Source organism: Falco biarmicus, chromosome 4, assembly GCF_023638135.1.
Source record: "Falco biarmicus isolate bFalBia1 chromosome 4, bFalBia1.pri, whole genome shotgun sequence".
NCBI lineage: Eukaryota > Metazoa > Chordata > Aves > Falconiformes > Falconidae > Falco > Falco biarmicus.
Window position 1 is genome coordinate 11,829,941 of NC_079291.1, and position 20,624 is coordinate 11,850,564.

General features: G+C 37.2%; 1 protein-coding gene across 1 annotated transcript in view; it reads right to left on the reverse strand.

Annotated features, from left to right (window-relative positions):
• Positions 1–1,755: 1,755 nt before the first annotated feature.
• TOPAZ1 (testis and ovary specific TOPAZ 1) overlaps positions 1,756–20,624 on the reverse strand; it is a 42,884-nt gene continuing 24,015 nt past the window's right edge. Inside the window, exons 9-20 of the mRNA XM_056337947.1 lie at positions 18,942–19,005; positions 17,607–17,758; positions 17,303–17,395; positions 16,902–17,017; positions 15,344–15,410; positions 14,187–14,361; positions 12,534–12,634; positions 10,167–10,332; positions 9,135–9,299; positions 7,854–8,057; positions 6,604–6,787; positions 1,756–5,289 (exon numbers count right to left, since the gene is read on the reverse strand). Coding sequence (XP_056193922.1) covers positions 5,076–5,289; positions 6,604–6,787; positions 7,854–8,057; positions 9,135–9,299; positions 10,167–10,332; positions 12,534–12,634; positions 14,187–14,361; positions 15,344–15,410; positions 16,902–17,017; positions 17,303–17,395; positions 17,607–17,758; positions 18,942–19,005 — 1,701 coding nt within the window. The 3' untranslated portion in view covers positions 1,756–5,075. The remainder of the gene's footprint in view (positions 5,290–6,603; positions 6,788–7,853; positions 8,058–9,134; positions 9,300–10,166; positions 10,333–12,533; positions 12,635–14,186; positions 14,362–15,343; positions 15,411–16,901; positions 17,018–17,302; positions 17,396–17,606; positions 17,759–18,941; positions 19,006–20,624) is intronic.

A 20,624-nucleotide genomic window follows, 5' to 3' on the forward strand; every position in this document is an offset into this window, starting at 1 on the left:
GGCGTTGCCGCTGCCCCCCCGCCGGCCGGCCGGACGGGTGCGGGAGCCAGCGCGGAAGAGCGGGAGCTCTTTCCCTGCCGTTCCTAGCGTAGCGCTCCGCGTATACCTCCATCTATACGCCGGGTTTTCTTCCCAGGTGGTTGATGCTGGGGCATGCCGTCCGGTGCCCTGCTAGGGACCGGGGTTACGTGCGTACGACCCGCTGCCTTTCCAGGCGGAACAGGTTAACAGAGGGCGGACGGGGTTCAGGAAAGATCTGTAGTTCAGTGAAGCTTTAAATCAAGTTAACGCTCTCACTGCCCTCGGGGGATTTGCATGATTTCCGTAACATGCAGCACGTTTTCCCGCTTCCCGATAGCAGCTGTCAGTTAGGTAAGCAAATTGGTTGCGTAATTGGGCGAATGGAAAAATAAATTTAATCGATTCAACAGAAAAGCATGCCGTTCATTTCAGCAGGGATTTCTTCGAACTCGGTGCGGAATAAAATCAATTGGGAGGGGTAATTGGCAGGTGACACTGCCAGGGGGACGTGCCAGGACGCTCCACAGCGTAGGGGACATGTCAAATGGAGCCAGAGCACCACTGTCCCCCCCCGCCCCCCCAGGCACAGGAATTAAGTCCTACGTTGTAGCTGAAGGTCTCAACACTTGCTGCTTATGAATATCACCAGAATATTCCATGGGAATAGTACTCTGGTATGTGGTCTCACCACTCCCTGTCGGTTCCCAGGGTCTGTCCCACTGGCTCAGCAAGAGCAGCACAGGCATCTCGGAGTGAAAACATTGTTTTATACCAGATAAATTTAACATCTCATGGATGTTAGCGTTTCATATGAGGAGAAATAGTAAAACTAAATGTCCCTGGTTTCTACAAAATGAAAAAGTTTGTATTTTGACTACCTCTTGTTCCCTAACAGAAGGACGATTTTAAGCATCACAATAAAGTTGCTACATGCAGCAACTGAGTCATTTTCTCCTTGCTGCTTTTGTTTCTGTTCTGGTCCTTGGCCTGCAGGTGGTCAGAAAGCAGCATAGATTTCTCCAGTCCCTTCACCACAGTGGCACAGAAGCTCTGAGGCTGATCATGGCAACATTTAATTTTTGCTACTACTCATCGTACCAGTCATTTTAGAAAATGCGGGAGGGGTTAAGACTGAAAAATGTAGACCTGGGATTTGCAAAAACAAAACAAACTCAAAAACCAACCTCAAAACAAACCTGCAACACTGCAAGATGCATATCGAGAATGTTGAAGGCCAGAAACATAAACTAGTAATTGATCTTAATGTGGCTGTATTTTAATAAGCTGAGGAGTATGGCATTAAGATCTTGGTAATTATAAGTTCAATTACTACACCAAGGACATTTAGTTTCTCCTCATATGAAATGCTAACATCCATGAGAGTTCTTCAGCGAATCAAACATAGCCCCCAAGCCTAGCCTGTAGCCTCCGCTCAAGTCTGTACTGAACACTGGAAGCTGGCCACATCCACAGCTGGGAGTTTTAGCCCAAATTTATTCATGAGCATTTGCTACTTTATGTGCTACGGCCTGGTGAAAAACTGTATACTGACTGATTTCACACAGTCTTAAACTCCTCATGCAGCATTTCATACTCTATAGATTCTTGTAGTAGTTACAACATGCTGAACTCTTCACCTCTACTTTGCCATTTGCTTATCCTCCTCCATACCCAAGAATATGAATTACAGGGATCTGAATGGAATTAAACAATTTAATGACAATACTGACTCAGATATTTTGATACTTCGTATAAAGAATAAAAAACATTTATTAACATCTTAACAACCACTCCAAAATGATCCCCCCAATTGCTTTATAAAACACTGCAGAACTATCAAGCTTCTATTTCCAGCTTCTCACCTCCGTCCCTGATGTGGGTTAAGAAACTCTCAAAATTTATCAATGCTTTGAAATAAAATTGTGGTAAGTCTTCCAAACAACGTTATTCTGTTTTAGTTACAAGAAACTGTCCATACCTAACACAAGCAAGCTTTCTAAGAGCATACCTTGTCATCGGTGATAAGTGAAGAAAGATTTTCACCAAGGGAACTTCTCATGCATCTAACAACATACTAAAGGAGCATGGCATTGTCTAGACCTAGCTACTGAGTGCAGAACAGGAAGGGGGTTTTGCACCTCTCTCTCTCTCTCTGCAAACAGATAAACACACATTTTATTTCCCATATGAAAAATTAAATGTATCAAAGGAGTTGCTTAATCTCTAACACAGAAGTTCTTTCAGCTACTAAGAAACAGTAGCTTATACCTGGGGAAAAGCAAAAATACGGATATTGTCTGTTGAGTGGCTGGCTCTGCAGAACTGCATTGCCTCTGTTGTATTTAACTTTATTCTTTGGAACATTTTTTCATCTTTCCAGGCTCGCTTCCATTCCACATGGCAGTGTTGTCCTGTTTAGCACATGGAATTTCTGTCACCAAAATGGTATGGGGTATGTTGCTCAAGAAACCTTTCTGGTGTTTTGTTACACATCAAAATGACCAGATTTGTACGGTATTTCAGGTGGATCCAGACAGCACAAAAATGTGAAACACAGGACTTTACTGTTAAGTTGTTCAAACTGCCTACTGGTTTATCATGGTGATAGGAGAAACCCTGTATTGTCAGGAACAGCAGCTGTAACATAACTTCTGAGCAACAATGTGGGGAGCTTGCTTTGCTTGTTAATACAAAACATGGCTGAGATTGCGTCCTATCAGCTGAAGATGATACTCAGGAGATGGAGCCAAAACATTGCACAAATTTTACACAGTTCCAAGTTAAGCTAGAAGGTCAATGATTAACCTCTGAAAAAAAAGCAGTATTTGGGTTTTTTTCTGGGGATAATCTAAGTGACAATTCAAGGTTGCTTATAATGGAAAAAACAATGCTGTCTCTAGAACATCCCAAGCTTTGGAGTCATAGACAGTACTAAGAGAATTTTGTCTTTCTGCATCTCTCAGACATAGTATTAGCCACATCTGGTACTGCTTACAGAAATAGGGGATTTAGCTGAGGTTCAGATAGCCTCTGTCTAATTCCAAGGGAGATTAAGCTACAAAGGATCTTACAAAAAGTAATTAGCAAAAATGACTTAAGTTTCTCACTGCCAGTTTTAGTCTGTTGAAACCTTCCCAAATTGCTCTTGCCACTAATGCTGGAGTGGCTGGAAGAACATCAGTTTAGATTCCTCATCTGAAACCTGATCACTTCTTATCTACTCTTTCAGCTACTAGGAAACAAAAGCAGCAGAACGCTACTGGATTTATCAGGTGGATAGCCTTACAAATGGCAGAACAATCTTGGTGACAAGTGGTGGAACCCTAGGTCTGTTTGAACTCATGCCAACTGTTCTTCAAGAGAAATTCTGAGGTAAAGGGCTTTTAAAGAAATGCCATCTGATTGTTAGCATTGAATCTACCATTTCGTAGAAGGAAAGCAGATGAGATCCCTACAGAAGAATGATACCCTGTGAAAATATAAGAGCCTCTGTCCTTGCATTCTTCTGTACAGCTGGCACAGGAGGAAGGCACTGATCTAGGCAGTCATCAGATTCACAATCCTATCTCTTCCAGTAGTAACTCCCAGACAGACTGGATAAGCAGTGCTATCAAAGAGGGTCAGGAATCTAACAACTGATGATCAGATTAATGAGAGCAGATTAGCGGCATGAATCTCAAGACTAGAGTGGCAACACTCCCAAACAAAAAAACACCAGTACCCCTCCAAAACCCTCCACAACCACCCAGTGCTAAGATCGCAATGGCCTTCATGATTCAGAAGTGCAAGGGACACCTGCAATGATGTTGCTGGGACTGGGAACAGACTCATGCTGCCCCAAAGGAAGGGAAGATTTTTCAAACATTGAGGCCTTATGCCACCATCTTGATCTCACTTATGATGGAACAGCCTTAAAAAACTCCATGAACTTCTTTCTATGCTCAATAGAGCAGAAATTGTCAGCAGAAAAAGCTCTAAAGGGGATGGAGAGCAGCATCAAAAGAGCTGTATTATTGGCATGTTTATGTAAGTTGGTACTGGAGATCTAAACGAACACTATGGAAGTGGGGAGCTCCGGCACGTATCAACTTTGAGAGAGGTCCCACTGATTTGCCACAGGAGTTTTCTGATATGAAATGTTTGGCTTTTCTTGCTCAGGATGCAGATCAGTAGATGAAGTGTGCCTTAAGCAATTAATGTTCTGAATCTGATTCAGGATTTGCAGATGGGGAAAAAAAAAAAAAAAAAGAGTAATTCCCAAAGAACCAAAATGCTAGAACCAGCTTGCTAAAGCCTCCATCTCATCATGCAGTCAGCAGAAACTAAAAAATGGGCAACCCACAATCAAGGGAGAAAGCAAGTTTTCCTTTTCAGTGGAAGTATGCATATATATGAATGTGAAGCCATATACAAATTATCATCAAGACACAACTAAACCTTCAGCTGTGAGCAACTTGTGTAGACTCTCTCAGTTCTGTGAAGGAAGATATCCTTAAGTCAGGCATGTCTCAAGCAGTTCCGAAGTTATTCTTATTCTCAGTGCTTTCTATTGGGTTTTTGGAGTAAGGAAATTAAGAGCTGAGGGGCATACAGATGGGACAATATCCTCACAAGATATTGTGAGGAAGACAAAAGGAAACATATTACTTCTACAAACTATGAAGCAATGTGGAAAATGTTTCACAAGAACAGCAGATATATGCAATCAGTGCACTTACATACCATCAACTGCTAGGAAAAGAGCAACAGTTGGTACTAGATTCTCCATAAGAAGGGAGAATGTAGGTTCTGAGGCTGCAGCTTCTTCATTTTCTAATGATGCTGTCACAAAACATCTAAATCAGTCTGACAATCTATACAGTTAGGGAAAAAAAATCACTCTTTCTGTGCTACTACCATCAATGTAAGTATTTAAAAACACAACTTGAGTTTGAAGCCTTGCTGTAAATCAGGAAGGCAAGTCTGAACACAATGGGAACTGCCTTTATTATCATATTATTTTCAACAACAATTGCTTTAACCACTAAACCCCAGAAGTCTTGACTATTTAATGACTACTGCAACAGCCAGATGTTCCTAGCCCATTTCATATTCTCCTGAAGCCACTTTAAAGCAGATTTAAGCTCCAAGCTGTAAACTTCTTCCATACTAACATTCATTGTCATATACTTAAGAAAAAGCTTCGGATCAGATATACGAGCAGCCAGGATTAGTCTCTCCACTGCCTTTTGATAGTCACTGTTATTCTGAACTGTCTGATCTTCAGATCTGTAAGTGAATTTTCACAAATACAAAATTAGGCACCATACAGGCCTTGTGTCACTTGCCTGATGCTTTATACTGGCAACAAGACTGCAAAACATTAAAATAATGCCTTGTGTTCACTTCACTTATAACAGATTATGTTAATTTCTAGACAAATTTTAGCTGATTACTCTGTAGAATCAAAGTTAAGAAAAAGTGTATTTTTAATATATTTTAAGGTGATGAAAAGTAATAGGATCTAATGCCCGTGCCAAGTAGGTCTACAATATTCACAGCAAGTTTAATGATGAAATATTTAACTCTGGGCTGGGAAATTAAATAAAGGAATGTACACAGTTTTATGAACTGGATATAGCAAGAATTCATGTACATGCTTGAATCCAAAAGGATTACTCATCTTTGGCATGTAATCACTTTTGGAATAAGGATGTGCCTAAGTGACATGCCTATGTTTTTGCAAAAGCAGAACTTATTTTTTAAGCAAACAAGCAGAGGTACAAGAGCATACACACAAAAACAAGATATAAAAATCTTCTCATTTATCAAAAGTACAAATTTAAGAGATGCATTCCTTGGGAAGGGTAGAGGGGAAGGAAGACCAAGTTCTCAAGCTTGAGATGCCACTGTTCATCCTTCTTAACAAATACAGCTTTTCTATGCAGTTTTACTTTTTTGATGCCGAACCAGTCAATCTCAGAGCAAACAGAGTCTTGAAAAATAAATTACAGGCATAATCTAGTGACAGTGGTTGGTGGCTTATGGACAAAACGAAAAAAAAAAACCAACACATTTTTATCTGAAGGTATTAAGTCTCACAGAAAGGGGAAAAAATGAACAAACAGTGACATCCCCTATAAAGCAAATCAAGTAAAATGGCTTCATGCTGTTTCAAAAAAAGAAAAAAAAAAGCTAAGAAACGTTTGAGTTGCTTTTTGAAAGGAGTAATATTTTGACTGTGTTCTTCTACCCCACTGCTTAAACCAGAACACAAGAATTTATATACCAAGATATCAAGCTATCCTGGTTTTGAAAATACAGTACACACAGTGCAGTAGATGTGTGTAGGGAACATAGATGTTAGGGAACATAGGCCAGTATCACTCTGGAGCAATTACTTTTCTGCCATACATATTTAAAAATAATAAAATAATAACCCTGCAAACATCTACTGTTCTATAACCACTTTAGAAATAAGGATTAAAAACTAGTTTTAAACCCAAGCATTCTTTTTCCCAGCCAATGGAAAACAAGATCTCTTATTAATTACATGATCACACAGATAAATACAATCAAAACAGTACATATCTGACAACAAACCTTTTCAGTATTATCTGAAGAGTCTGACTAGTAGCCACTGGACTTTGAATATCACTAGCATTCGAAACAAGAAATATTTCAATGGCCAACAGCATCTCAACCTCAGACAAGTAAGACGGAATAATCAAAAGTTTGTTCCATAAACTTCCCTGCAGTGGTGGATAGCAACCCAATGATAAAGCACCTGAGAGTGAATGCAGAAACGTAAGGAATTAGGATTACCAATACCGAACACAGATCTGTTTTCTTTGGTATGTGACAAAGAATGTTGAAAAAAAGCACCCCAAAATCATAATGGAATTTACTATTTCACCTGTGAAATGGCCTGATTTGAGAACACAGCAAATAGTATTCACTCATAATATTCACTGTTCTAAAATGTTATTTTTCATCAATGAATACTATCAGTGATGATTAAAAAGCTCTGTCAGAAATCTGGGGACTCCAAGTGCGTAATAATACAAGTACAATTTAGGACAGATCAGACAGAAGCTTTATTAACCATGATGACAGTGAGAGGACATTTGAAGAGGGCAAAGGGGCTGCAGGGGCAAAGAGGGGGGGAGTGGTGGTAAAGAGGGGGGCGGGGGTGGTAAAGGAGGGGAAAACCAATCATTTCAATGTTAACAAAGCCAAGTATCCACCCTGGGAGGGACAGACTCCTCAAGCAGCTTGCTAACCACCACAATTCTAAGACAGAATTGAAGAGTAAATAATGGGACTGTATGGACAGATAGCTTTTGGTGGATCGTATCAGAGTGGCACACCCCGTATTATCTTAGCTCAGAAGTGGTGAGCTGAAAACAATCACAGACAGTTAGCTTTTAGCTGGAAGGGATTTTCTCTTAGTTGGGATAAACTTCTTAGCCAGACCTCTCAAATCTTAAATATTAGTAATTTTACCACCACAGCTCTAAAGAGAAGTACAAAGAAATTTAATTTGCCTCGATGAAAAAGCAAAGATGATGCGCTTTTTAATAATTTCAGGGTTCACATTTTTGAGATTCTGAAACTGAATGTAAATTAGTTTTATCAGAATTATGTTTATTTCATGCCTGGTAGTATGTACCAATTCGTATTTCACAATAAACATTTTGGTTATAAATAAATTCCCAATAGTGACACCGAAAGCAATGTTTTCTTCTTACAAAGTATACTCTTACACATTTCTTCTCAACATACTGAGCTGTTACAAGCATGTGTTATCCAAAGAACATAAGGGAAGGATATTGTTTCAAGATGCAACTTACTTTTGTAATAGGTCCTAGCTTTAGACCACAAAGAACTTCTTCCCAAAGCTGTGATTAATCCTCTAAGCAAAAATAAATCAATAGCTATGTTTTTTGAAAGCATGAAATCTACTGCAGAAGACGAGACCCCAAGGTTCTTGCTCTCAAAACAGGCATTTATCAGCTCATTAAAAAGGCAGCTATACTGAGAAACATCTACAGTATCTGAAATGAAATGAAGAATATTAACTACTGAATTAAGTCAAATGCAAATCTAACTGAAGAATCGCTTCTCAGTCAGTACCTAAATCAGGACTCTTGCTTCTGTCAGCAAAATGGAACAAGGTTAAGTTGTGATAATGCTTTATTCATTGTAAATCTTTTCATACAGTTAGTTAATTCACATCATAAAAGAGAAATGTTAAGGACCGAGTAATAATTTGCTGCCCAAACCAATAGGATTAGATAAAAACATATATCGCTTGCCCAAGCCTATAAATAGAATCTTCACCTCATCTCTCAGACTTTACAGTTTCCACCAAGAAAAACCACCTTAGTGCTTCGAGTTCTGCTTCTACTCTTAATCCAAACTGTCCACTTTCTCTCAACTGTCCCTTTCTCAGCAAGACTGAGCAGCCTTCTATCCACTTCATGACTCACATGACAAGAAATGATTCTCTTAAGCAGGTGGTCTCCAACTAAGCTCTCCTAACATACCTAAAAGCACACACTGGCAACAGGACTGAGACCTTCACGCAGGAATCAGCTGAGGCGTCCTCAGTGGAGCCTACGTGACTATGCATCTCGTCTTGAAGTACACATCCAAAATTTGTCAGATAAATTGAGCCCAAAAGAGCACTCAGTTCTTAATATGGTATGCAAAAGATGCCTAGGTTAGTTGGCTCAGTTATATAAAAAACCCAATGCATTTATCTGAAGTTAAGATAGAATGAATTGCCCCAATGATATCCCTATTTTATCTTATTGTATAGACTGTGTATGATCCTTAACAATTTAGTGAGTTTTTCCGCTTGTCCTGTGTAACTAAGCCAACTGGAAAAAGAAGACAGGTGTATAAACTGTGTGTGTGCATGTATGTGCATGTGTGCATGCACATGTGTGGCATGAGTGCAGAGCACAATACCTGGTTTAACTGACACTACACTTTTTGGAAATAAATAATGGGCTTGTAAAAAATGATCTTATTTCAACAAATTTTAGCGAGAAAACAAGCAAAAAGAACAGTACAGAATAATCTGTTAAATTTTTAGCTCTTAATGCAGTACCTTTTTCTTTACTTACCAAAATTATTTTGAAAACCTGGTAAGTTCTGCAGAGCTTCAAACGCTTGCCTGTATAAACTCTTCCTCAAATACTTCTGCACTAGTGTACATAACAGATTATGTCGACTGAGGATGTCGATTTTATCACAGGGCCACAATGGTGCATTTGTGGTCCACTCTGACTCTGCAGCAAACAACAGTGCAGTATTATTTCTGTGAACCGAAACTACTGGATGCCAAAACTTTTGACCATTAAGAATACACTGTAAACCACAGCAGAAAACAAATTTCAGAATTTCACAAAAAATGCAGTTCTAGTTATTTATAATTCGTTCCTTATCACCAGTACTTCTCAGATGGATTCACTGAACCTTTATATTGTATTTAACCTCTTTTATTAAGTATCATGGTATCATGGTAGTAAAACAGACTGTCAGTGGCATATATATGTGTGTATATAAACATGTATATATCTATGTACATATATAAAACTGAATAGCAAATTTTAGACCCTCCATATTACTTTATAGAACACCTTCTAGTCTTGTTTATACTTCTGAGTTTCTTCTCTTTTTAGCATATCAGAATTCCAAAAAGCCAGTAATTACGTGTGCCTTAATTGCGGAAATATGGTATAATTCTAAAGCTGTTTTACTAAATGGCTATACTGTGAGAAGAAAGAAACACTACACTGACTCAAGCCTGAAAATTTTGACACTGAATGTCACCTGGCTCAAAGGAAATCTACATGGGGTAGGGTCACTTTCCCAGCTACACCCCTCCCTTATTATGGTAGGCTTTTGAGTAGAATGGTGTTCATAGCAGACTATTGTGAAATTTTTTCTCAAAAAAAATTGGTATTGATCATAATATTTCTTATAAATATCAAGAACACTAACCAGTAAGATGGATCACTTTGTTTTTGTTGACCCAGTATTATTAACTTTATTTAACAACACAGACCAGCTTGTAACTTTCATCTGAAATCTGTCATAGAAGGGGACTGTTCAAATTTAAGTCAAAATTAATTTTTTTTATAAGATGAGCTTACCTCTCAAAACCCATGTTGCTCCATCCAAACTTCCAGTTTTAAGAAAAATTTCTGCAGCTTTATTAACAATTTGACATCTTGATGCTAACCCCTCTGCACCTGTAAGTCCTTTCAAGAGTGTAAAAGGTATCTGCAACTCATGCAACTTATCCAAAACCTTCCTTCCCTAGTATAAAAGGGAGAAGAGAAAGTGGAAAGGTCAAAGAAAGCAATGATATCGGTGAACACACAGCGTATTTGCACAAAATACAGCAGATGTAATTCAGTGATACAGATCTATAGGCATCAATTTAGTTATCCAAACTGAGCTGGGGAAAAGAAATGGTATTTTAAAATTTCTAATGAATAGTAGATTTTTTTGACTGTGTAGGCAAACCCACCCCACCAACCCACTGTTGAACAGCTCCGAGCACACTATTCCCCATAACATTATTTCTACTATATAATGTTCTTACAGAGTATTTTTAATATACTTTGTAATTAATTTGTATTTGCTTACTTTAGTACATTAATATTTTCACTTTTGATTACATTCAGGACTACACAACCTAAAAAATTCTAAAAAATTCATACTGAGAGTTTTCATTTTGCAGCAGAGGCATAATCGTTAAACTGAAGTAATTACTCCAGCATAAGCCAAAAAGAACACTGATAGTTGTACGCAGATAGACAATTAAGCTAGTAAAAGCTGCTTCTATCTGGCCAACAGCATAACAACCAACAACTTGATCATCATATTCCAGGTTGATGTTTACACTGGTTTTCTCCAGAAGTTTCCTCTTAACAACTCCTTGGATGGCCTTTTCAGTCAAAGATGGAAGAAAGGTAGCAGTCTCAAGGATAACTAAGATTTGACCAATCTAAAAAAAGATGATGATCCAAGTCAAGGTGGGATATCAAATTAATGTCCCCAGTAAGGCAAGGACAGGCAGGATGCAGCACTTGCTCTGTCTAGCTGCACCTTGCTGGTCAAGCAACACGAATGCAACTCCAAACATTTTTCAGCTCTTGCTTAGTGGGTGTATCAATGAGGAGGTGGCTTATCAAAAATTGTGGTCATGTGTGCGCATTCATTGTGGCCACAGAACAAGGGTTGTAGAGGTAGAAGAAAAGGGAGATTTAGGAGAAATGATTCATCAGAACGGGTGTACTGCCTTTAGATGAAGCACCTCTATCAAATACCTCCTGGAACTTGGGTTGACCCTGGAAATTGGATGAGCAGTGCACAGAGGTTTTATGTAACAGAATTCCTGAAGGTCATCCCTTAAGAGACCACAGTATATAAGATATTTTAATCCTCTAATGCAAACTAGAAAGGGTAGAAACTCAATTCACAAAAAAAAAACCTCAGAGACAAAAGGGGACAAGGAGAGTGCTTGCTTTTGTTCATAAAAATACATGCTGAACATCATTCTGTATGGGATGAGGAACATCCCAGTACAGCACAATTATTAGTTGTAAGGATCAGGCCCATTGACACACAGTAAGCTCAGATGATCACTGACCAAAGTACACTCCAAAATCATGGTGGCTTATATTATTTCTTATGTTGTCACTGGTCATGTTGCATTGTATGAGAGATCCAACTTGGTATATGCTGCTTCCTTCCAGGATAACAGTGAAACGGATCTTGCTGCAGTGAACTTATGACCAATACTGCATGAGGTCTACAGAGTATAAAACATCCAGTGAAAGGTCTGGTCTCTTACCCCTGTAATACTTGTATACAAAAGTCCTTTTTAATATTTGGCAGCAAAGAAAGGACTGTAAAGGGTATTTCTTTATGAGAGCTGAGTCTTTGCAAGATCCACAGAACTTAGATGCACCGGAAGAAAAGCACTTCTAGTGACATTCTGAGGAATGAGCAGTTCACCAACTGCAGCAGCAGCCTTGTTATGTCTCTTCTTTCTTTCCAGCCTTATCAATTCCATTTAAGGTCAGATTCAGAAGCATAAGTGCAGGGAAGGTCCCACTCAAGCTTCTCTAAATATTTCTTGTGTTGGGAAGTCTCAGAATACAGCCATATTGCCATATGGAAGAAAGTGACATTTCTGGGAAACAATGACATCAGCACCTCACCCCAGAATCTCAGGAAGACCTGTCTAATCCAGATTTATCCTTAGCTCAGAAAAGTCAAAAGCTGAATCTGAACGATAGGTTGCAAGACAAAGTTATGGGCTTCATAGAAGACTACTGCTCAGAAAGGCATAATAAATGTTTCAATCCAGCTGGACAGTTAAGAAATACTAAAATGGTGGGGAGGCTGGTGGCACATCCAGCCATTCAATTAGAGAAACACAGTTTAACATCTAGAAAAGAAATGACTCATTCTTTTTCTTTCAGTCAGGTTCCTATAGTCCAGTATACCTTTATCCACTGCAGTGCCCTGTGATAAGAATACATTACACTTATCCCAGTCCTTCCAATGAAAACTCTGTCTGCTTCATTATGTTGTGATTTTTTTATTACTGGAAAGAAAAAAACATATTTTTTTTTAATTTTACAAGTAAATGCAATTTTAAAGAAATTACACACTTGAAAGACATGGTCATTGTGAAAATACTAAATACACTTTCTCAAGTATTTGCCATTAGAAGTAGTAACTTCCTAAGTCGTAATACCAGAAGCAGGGTAAATAACTATAGTTTATTCAGGCACTGTTTCACAGCAGTCTAATTCATTGGACACTGGACAGATCCTTGGACATGTAATGGCATAATTTAGTAACATCATTACTTGTAAAGAAGCTTTGTGTTTTCTAGCACCATGGAGAAATGTTGGCAATTACAGAACTGAGTAATTACAAGTTTTTCCAACCATATTATATGACCACTTTGGAAGCACTGTTGGTATTCTAGAGTAGTGGTCTCCAAAGTGGAGTGTGAGCACAACAATCCATTCAGGTGTGAGAATAAAACATTTTTTGTATCATTACAAAATAAATATAGATAAATAAAGTATTTTTTAAAGTACTGCTTATTCCATCTTTATCTCTTCTTTTAAATTTCTATTTTTGTGTATTTTTGTAATGTACTTAATATATTAATGCAGTAGTACATGTATATAATTTATAAATAACTAAATAAATAAACTGGGGGTGAGTGCTCAAAAATTTTTTTACTATTAGAGGTGCCTATCAGTTTGGAGACCACTGCTCTAGGGAAGACAAAGTTCCAAGCCCCACCAAAATCTCTGTCTGTGACACAACTGGCTGCTGTGATAGCTGCTTTATAATATGAAAGTCTGGTCAGAAAGATCATGTCAAGTATCTGGAATAAATCTTAATTATGTTAGTACTTACTACAGGTTGAAAAAAGATATGAGTCATCCATTATAGAACACTTTAATATTTCACTGACACTTCAGTGAGCCTCAGTTTTCTGCAAACTTATTAGGAAGAATGATACAGACATGTAAATGAAGTGGCATAGGGAGGAGAGGGGTAAGAAAGGCTGCTAGAACTATTAAAAATCTAGACGGTGTTTTGTGGACCCAGGCCTTGCAGAAATTCTTGGTTCTATAGAGAATGAAATAATTCTGGAAATCCTGATTACTATTTAAAAAAAAAGTACAAATTATATACATGATGTAACCCTGTTCAATGTGTTTTGAAATATACAAATATATATAGAGCTGGATCTACAGCTCTATTCTGCTATTTAGAGTGTAACATTTCACAGGACAATACTTAAATATATTTGCCTTTGTCCTGAGCACAGGACATTCTTATTAAATGATCACCTACTTTGGTTTTGATTCTTGATTTCACAAAGCTCAAGTATTCTTCCTTCAGAACTTTGACTTTTAAGTGTAAGCACTGGATTTTACTTCTACTAAAAAATGGCTTCTACTGAGCATTTTACCTGATTGTATTTGCACTTCAAGAAATCCTGAATATTGTAACATATAAAATTAACCAATATTCAGAAAACAGTATACGAACTTAGGTTTTGACCTCTTTTAAAAACTCTACAAAGAATAGGGATGAACAACAAGCAGTTCTTGCTTCTGTAATTTTACCTGCATCAGCAAAATCACAAAAAGGAACTCCTGGTCTGTCTGTCTCAGAATCTCTGGTCAGTATTTCAGCAATACATAAAGACAGTTTCTGAAGATCATCTGAATGTTCACATCCAGTTCTTGCATTAACATATAAAGCTCCCAGCTTGTTCCAGTCACTTTTTTCATTGCAATGCTGCAAAGAAAGCCAGGGGTAAATACAAGCGAACCTACGTACGGAACACCAAACAGAAAATACACTGAAATCTGAGATACACCTGCAACAGCCTTAAAGCAGAAAAAAGATGCAGATGAAATGCTACTGCCAGAACCTCCATGTTCAATACGGCACAGTTACACATTGTCTAACTTGCATGGACTGCTAATCACTTTTTTCCCCCCCAAGAAATTAAAATCCTTTTTCCCTTTATGTCATGACCCCATCTGAGGAAACTCATAAATTATTCATCCTATTCAAGAACTGGCATTCATTCAGTATTTTACTTTTTATATGCATTAGTCTTTGGCTTGCCAGATCACTTGGTGACTTAGGTGTTAAAGGAGGAAAAAAACCAGTCCAGGTTCTTCCCTTCTTAAATTGTGGTCTCAGATTCTGTACAGTAAATGTGATAATATGTAAACTATACAATAATGTTGCATAAGTAATCTGCCCTTGAATATGAAAGATTAAAGTGTCTGATTATTAAGAATATTTAATGTTATTTTCTTATTCTTTAAAATACCTGCTTAGTGTTGCCAATTACAGCCTTTTACAATTGTGCTTTTTTATACCAGATAGGAATCCTATCTGCTAGATAATATATTAAATAATTTTTTGGTGAGGAATGATGTACCACTACCAATTACAAGCACAACAAATGTAAGGCATGAGAAAAAACTGCTGAAAGTTATAAAACCTTTGAATTAGATGCAAAACCAAGATAAAAACTGCAGGTATGTAAATTAAAATAGACATCACAGAAAAGCCAGACAGTTTTCCCCTGGACATTAATCCTTCCCAAACACAGCTTTGCATTAAAATATTTTATCATAATCTCAATATACTTAATAATAAAGCCCACTAATTTTACATTATGTAAAATTTGCTGTTTCTTGTAGGTTTAAAAGAACTCATGGTTTATGTATTCCAGCAGGCTTGAAGAACGTGCACAATGTACCTGAATTTCAGCCACGACCAAGTTGAAGTCAAAAAGCCAGTTCTTTTCAAAATGTCTTTCCTGAAATCTTTCAGAAGAAAAAAATATTACTTCATTTTAACCTTTTAACCCATCCTACTGAACTAAGCTATGCACTAGCAGAAGGCAATCAACAAATTATCATATCTGAACTAAAAGTTGATGTGATTTTTAATCCTATTTAGTACACACTATGCAACCTGGACACTGAAAACAGGCATTTACAGTCATGTCAAGGGAAGCCAGTGCATGTATTAAGCAAATAACTAAGCAGAGCTATTTTCACAGAAAATATTCCCTTGTTTTAGTAGAAAAGTAACTGGAAAGGTATGAATAAGACTTGCAATCCATTAAGTAAATGCAAAACTGTATTGTATATATTTCTGACATAGAAGTAAATAAAAAAAGTTAATTACATGAAAGAAAGTGCTATTCAGCTTCAAATACCTACCTAGGAGCATAATATTTTATTCTGATGCTGCCACTGAAACAATGGATACATCTATCCAGTATGATGCTATCATGTAGAGACACATAACCTACACATGAATGAGCTAATACATGTAGTTGAAGCAGCACAGCTGCTCAGTCTTCATAGATACAGACTGTTTCTCAGTTTGTACTGAAAACATACATACTGAGGCAACCTGGAAGGGGTCATTACTTTGTGAATGAGATTCCTGATCTGAAAAGTCATAAAAATTACAACATGTGTGGTAAGTTGCACTGGTAAAACACTGAGATCCGTGGCTGAAAGGTACTCTATGGGAAAAGTATAAAAAGCAGGAAATAATTTCTACAGTGCTTTCAGTTGAAACACTGATGGCTTGTTTTCACACAGTAGATGCTGCAAATTTGGTTTCCTCTAAGAATCAAAGGCTGCCTTATGAATTGCAAATTTAGTTTCTCAATTTACGTGTACATGTATGATGCAGATTAAAAAAATGGGGATCACAATCTTGTGCAAGTGATGGGGAGACATCAGCAGTTTTGGAACAGACCTGGGCTGTGAGTTCCCATTTTGCCCAGTATAATCCAGCAGTACTTAAAAAAATGACCTTCCTCCCTGGTTGTGTTGGCACAAGTGTTTATGCAGTTGCACAGTAAATGAAAGCAGAAAACTACTTCAGCTTATAACTAATCCTCTTATTGGCTAGAACAGTTGTTTAGTGCAGAAGTACTGTTTGCTTATGCAGGCCTAAATGATATAGTAAACCATGATGTTTCTAATTTGACTACAGTTACATAAACTTGTAGCGCAGCTGGGAACAGATGGTACAATGATGATCAATACGGGAAAAAAAAAATCATAACTGTGGTCAGAACCTACATTTTGACTTAATAATCCTTGATCTTTGAAGCACAGTAGATTGACAGCTCTTAAAAAATACAATTAGGCATGGCATGACACTATTTTCATCCAAATAACTACATTTGCATTTTCTAATTGCTTTTTAAAGTTTTTTACATGAATTTATAAAAATAGAACCTGAGGAAGGAACTGGACAGGTAAGCATAAAATAGCTCCTTAAATACGTACCTGGATTTTATGTTCAAAACAGTATCTATTTCCTGACTGGAAACTCGCAGTTGGTGAAGGCACTTAATAATATAATCAAAATGGTGAAACTCAAGGATCATACCAGCACCAATGAGCTGCAATATCAAACAGGGGGAAGAAAAGTAAGCATACAAAAAAATTGTGATCACTTGCCTATTCCCAGAGGCAAGTGGCAAACAACAGTGGGAAAAACACATCACAGTGCATCTCAGTCATAAACTAAGGGATAAATGGAAACCTGTACCACAAATTCAGCTAGTCACAATATAACTTCTAAAAAACAGTACTGAAATAATATTAAAGTGATACATTTGAGTTTTAAACCATGCAAGGTATTTCAGAAATTTCAACGAGTAGCAGTAGTACAATCAAACTCATACCTTATGAAAGGTGCTAATTAATGTAGGCACAGCATCTCTTATATTCAAAGCTGCCACATGATCAAAAGCTTTCAGGAGAACCTCTACAGCTGGCTAATTCAGACAAAAAAAGCACAATCAGTTTTGCAACGCCACTCAATTATAAAGTTTATAGTTTTTATAATGGGAACTCTTGAATTGTCTTTCCCCCCCACAAGCTTTGGGTACCGGAGCAAAACCAAATTTACTACTACGAATGGTATAATACTCAAAAAACTAAGAAACTATGGATCAAAGATTTAAAAAATATTACAAGGTCACCTACCAGTGTATTGATTTGTACAGTTACATTCAATATCTGAAATACTTCCTGCAACAAACAGTTCTTGAGCAAAGCAAAGAGAAGATCATTCAACACTTGAACAGCAAAATCCACACCAGGAGTAACTTCTTTGAAGTAATTCACAAATATTTGGACTGAAAAAGCAATTAAATTAATTTCACTTCCAGGTAACTGATGCTAACTACTTAAACAAGTTATTTCCTTAAATTTTAAATGCAGTATAACAACCCTTAACTATCCAGGATATTATGGGACAAGTAATATGGAAAAAAACAGGTGAAAAGATCCAGTTTAAATACAGCGTTAATCTTAGTAGATGCAGACTGGCTATTCTGAAATCTCATGTCATTCAGCTAAACATCATAAGCCCTGTGGGTTTCAAGAAAGCTTAGCTGATTTGGTGCAGCACAAGAAAAATGCACGAATCCGGGTTAGATTCAGTAAGTGCATGAAGATAGTTAAGGCCTTTCCAGACATGAAGCTCTAGGAAGTGAAGTGCAGTGTTACTGTGGTGGATACCTTTTCCTGTAGCAGAAACACGTTACAACCTGTTCCAGACTGACCTTGAGAGACATGTACTGTGCTGGTAACTAGTGTTATCTGCATCAGAATGCTCAGTATTTCAGCATGAGGACGTTACTACACAGGGTGCAGCAGGATCCCTCATTCACATTGTGTTACACTCTAATAAGCTTTCAAAAACTTAAGGACTGTTCAGAACAGGTACAAAAGAAATGACTGTCCGGGGTAAAATTTAGCCCTTTCTGACTGAACTCAAAAGCTCAGATGGATCTGAATCAAATACAGCCCCTAAAATGCATAAATCATAACTGTTTGCATATATGGTAATGTGAAAGGACTAAACTACAGCTGTTTGGGTACTGTAACAGCACTTCATTTCAAGAGCTTAAATCTAAAGTTTTTGGATTTGTAATGCTTGGCCAGAGTGTTTAAGAGTGCCTTAACAAAATTTTGGTTTTGTTAAACCTCTCTCCTGCCCCAGTTACTTTTCTACTCTCCATTTCTACTCTTCTACAGTTCATTTCTACTCTCAAGGCTAGTTCCATTCAGGCTAAGTTCATCTTCCGTGGAAGTACCATTTATAACAGCCTCCTGGGGTAACTGCATATCTAAATACCTAGCCTCAATGGGAAATTGGAATATGAAAACACGTCGATTGGATGTATTCCTTCAAAATCAGAACTTCTTATTTACTGTTGAAGTGGCACTCATTTCTCTCATAAAGCAAATGACAGACTATTTGCTTTAAATAATCTAAGTACCAAAGATACATCAAAAGCTTCTACTGTATCATACCTGCACGTTTTAGAAGGCTTGATTCTTTGATACTAATGTATGTCCTAAGTATTGCCATGCAAATCTAGAAAAAGATAAAAAAACCCACCATAGTAAAATGTTACCTCTGTTTATGCCAAACAAGAACTACCCACAAACATGAGTTCTGTAAGGAAACAAGCTTTACATTGCTTCTCTTTAACCCATACGTACTGACAAATCGCATAAGAAGGGAACTGGGTCCATAGGCAAAGGTGCTGTCAAAAGGACAGCAAATCAAATAGAAAAATAGTGTAGACAAAATGTGTGGGAAAGGATCTGCTGTAACCACAGCTGCATGTATGTGTGTATACACTCACAGCAAACAAACAAAAAAAAATCTGAAAATACAGTTACTTTGGAATTTGTATAAATGTAGCAGACTGTAAACAGAGAAAGGGAAGCAAAAAGCTGAAAGTGAAAACATGATAAACAAAAGTTATGTGAATGTACCAAGTAGTCAAAAATCATCTAGAAATCAAGTTGGTAACACTCATCCTTTGGTAATAGAGAATCACTTGTAAGGACACAGAATAAAAACCTCAGAACTAACTTGATTTAGTGAACCACTTCACCCCAGACCTACTTGATCAAAAAAAAAAATCCACACCTAGATATTTTAATATGTTATTTGGTATTGGATCATTCTTGTCTTAAAATCTTAAGCTGTCAGCTTTGTGATACTTATGAAGAAATAAAGACTGCTGAGATTCAATCTTAGAATTCTAAGTCAGGAAAAAACACCCACCCTTTCAGATACCCTCTGTCACTTCTGGAACATTTACAGTCTTTCTCACAGCAATGTAACTGGGTCATATTTAATACTATTTAGTGAAATAATGAAAAATCAAGAGATGGAGACCACCCTAAAATAGTAGTCATGTTATGATAGAATGGAGTCAGGTTAATTTTTACATGCAACTTCAAAATGAAACAGGACACGCTAATGAAGTTTGTTACACAGCAAATGAAATATCATCAAAGCAGAAGACACTGGCTTGTGGCCAAGACATCATTGTTTTTTAAAAACCATTAACCTGTTCAGATCATCAAGTCAAAGAACATAAAACCAGTATCTGTATGTTGAGTATAAATAAAGCTTATTGGTTTTATTCTGAAACAGTGTCATAATGCTTTTGAACTATAGTCTAAGATATACTTCAGAAAATCATTAGAATTTTTGATCATTAATATATATGAATGGCACTCATGTAATCCAAATCTACAACCCCAGGTGGCTGAGGGCATTTCCAAAACAAACTTTAGCACATGCTTACAGTATGTAAATTAGTTTGCTTTCTTTTGGAATCTGTTTTCCTTCTTCTTTGGACTGACTCCCAAAAAAAGCCAAGACTGCATCTGGAGCTCTGACTGTTCCAAGTATTAGTGAAATTGCTTGGAAAATCCAGTCATAGTAGTATTTGATCATGGGACATGTTACTTTACATTCATAAAAGAAACTAAATGTGTTACTCATTTATAGCTTCTGGGAAGCTTCAGTTGATTTAGTTGTTTCAATTTTAAAAGGTGTAACTGAACCTACAAACCATGTAAAAATGTGAGAATCTCTAAATTTTGAGTTAACCATAATAGATTTCAAATGAAGGTACCTAACAGTAACAATTCCCATTTTCAAAAGATAGTGTAGATCACACCATTCTGTCA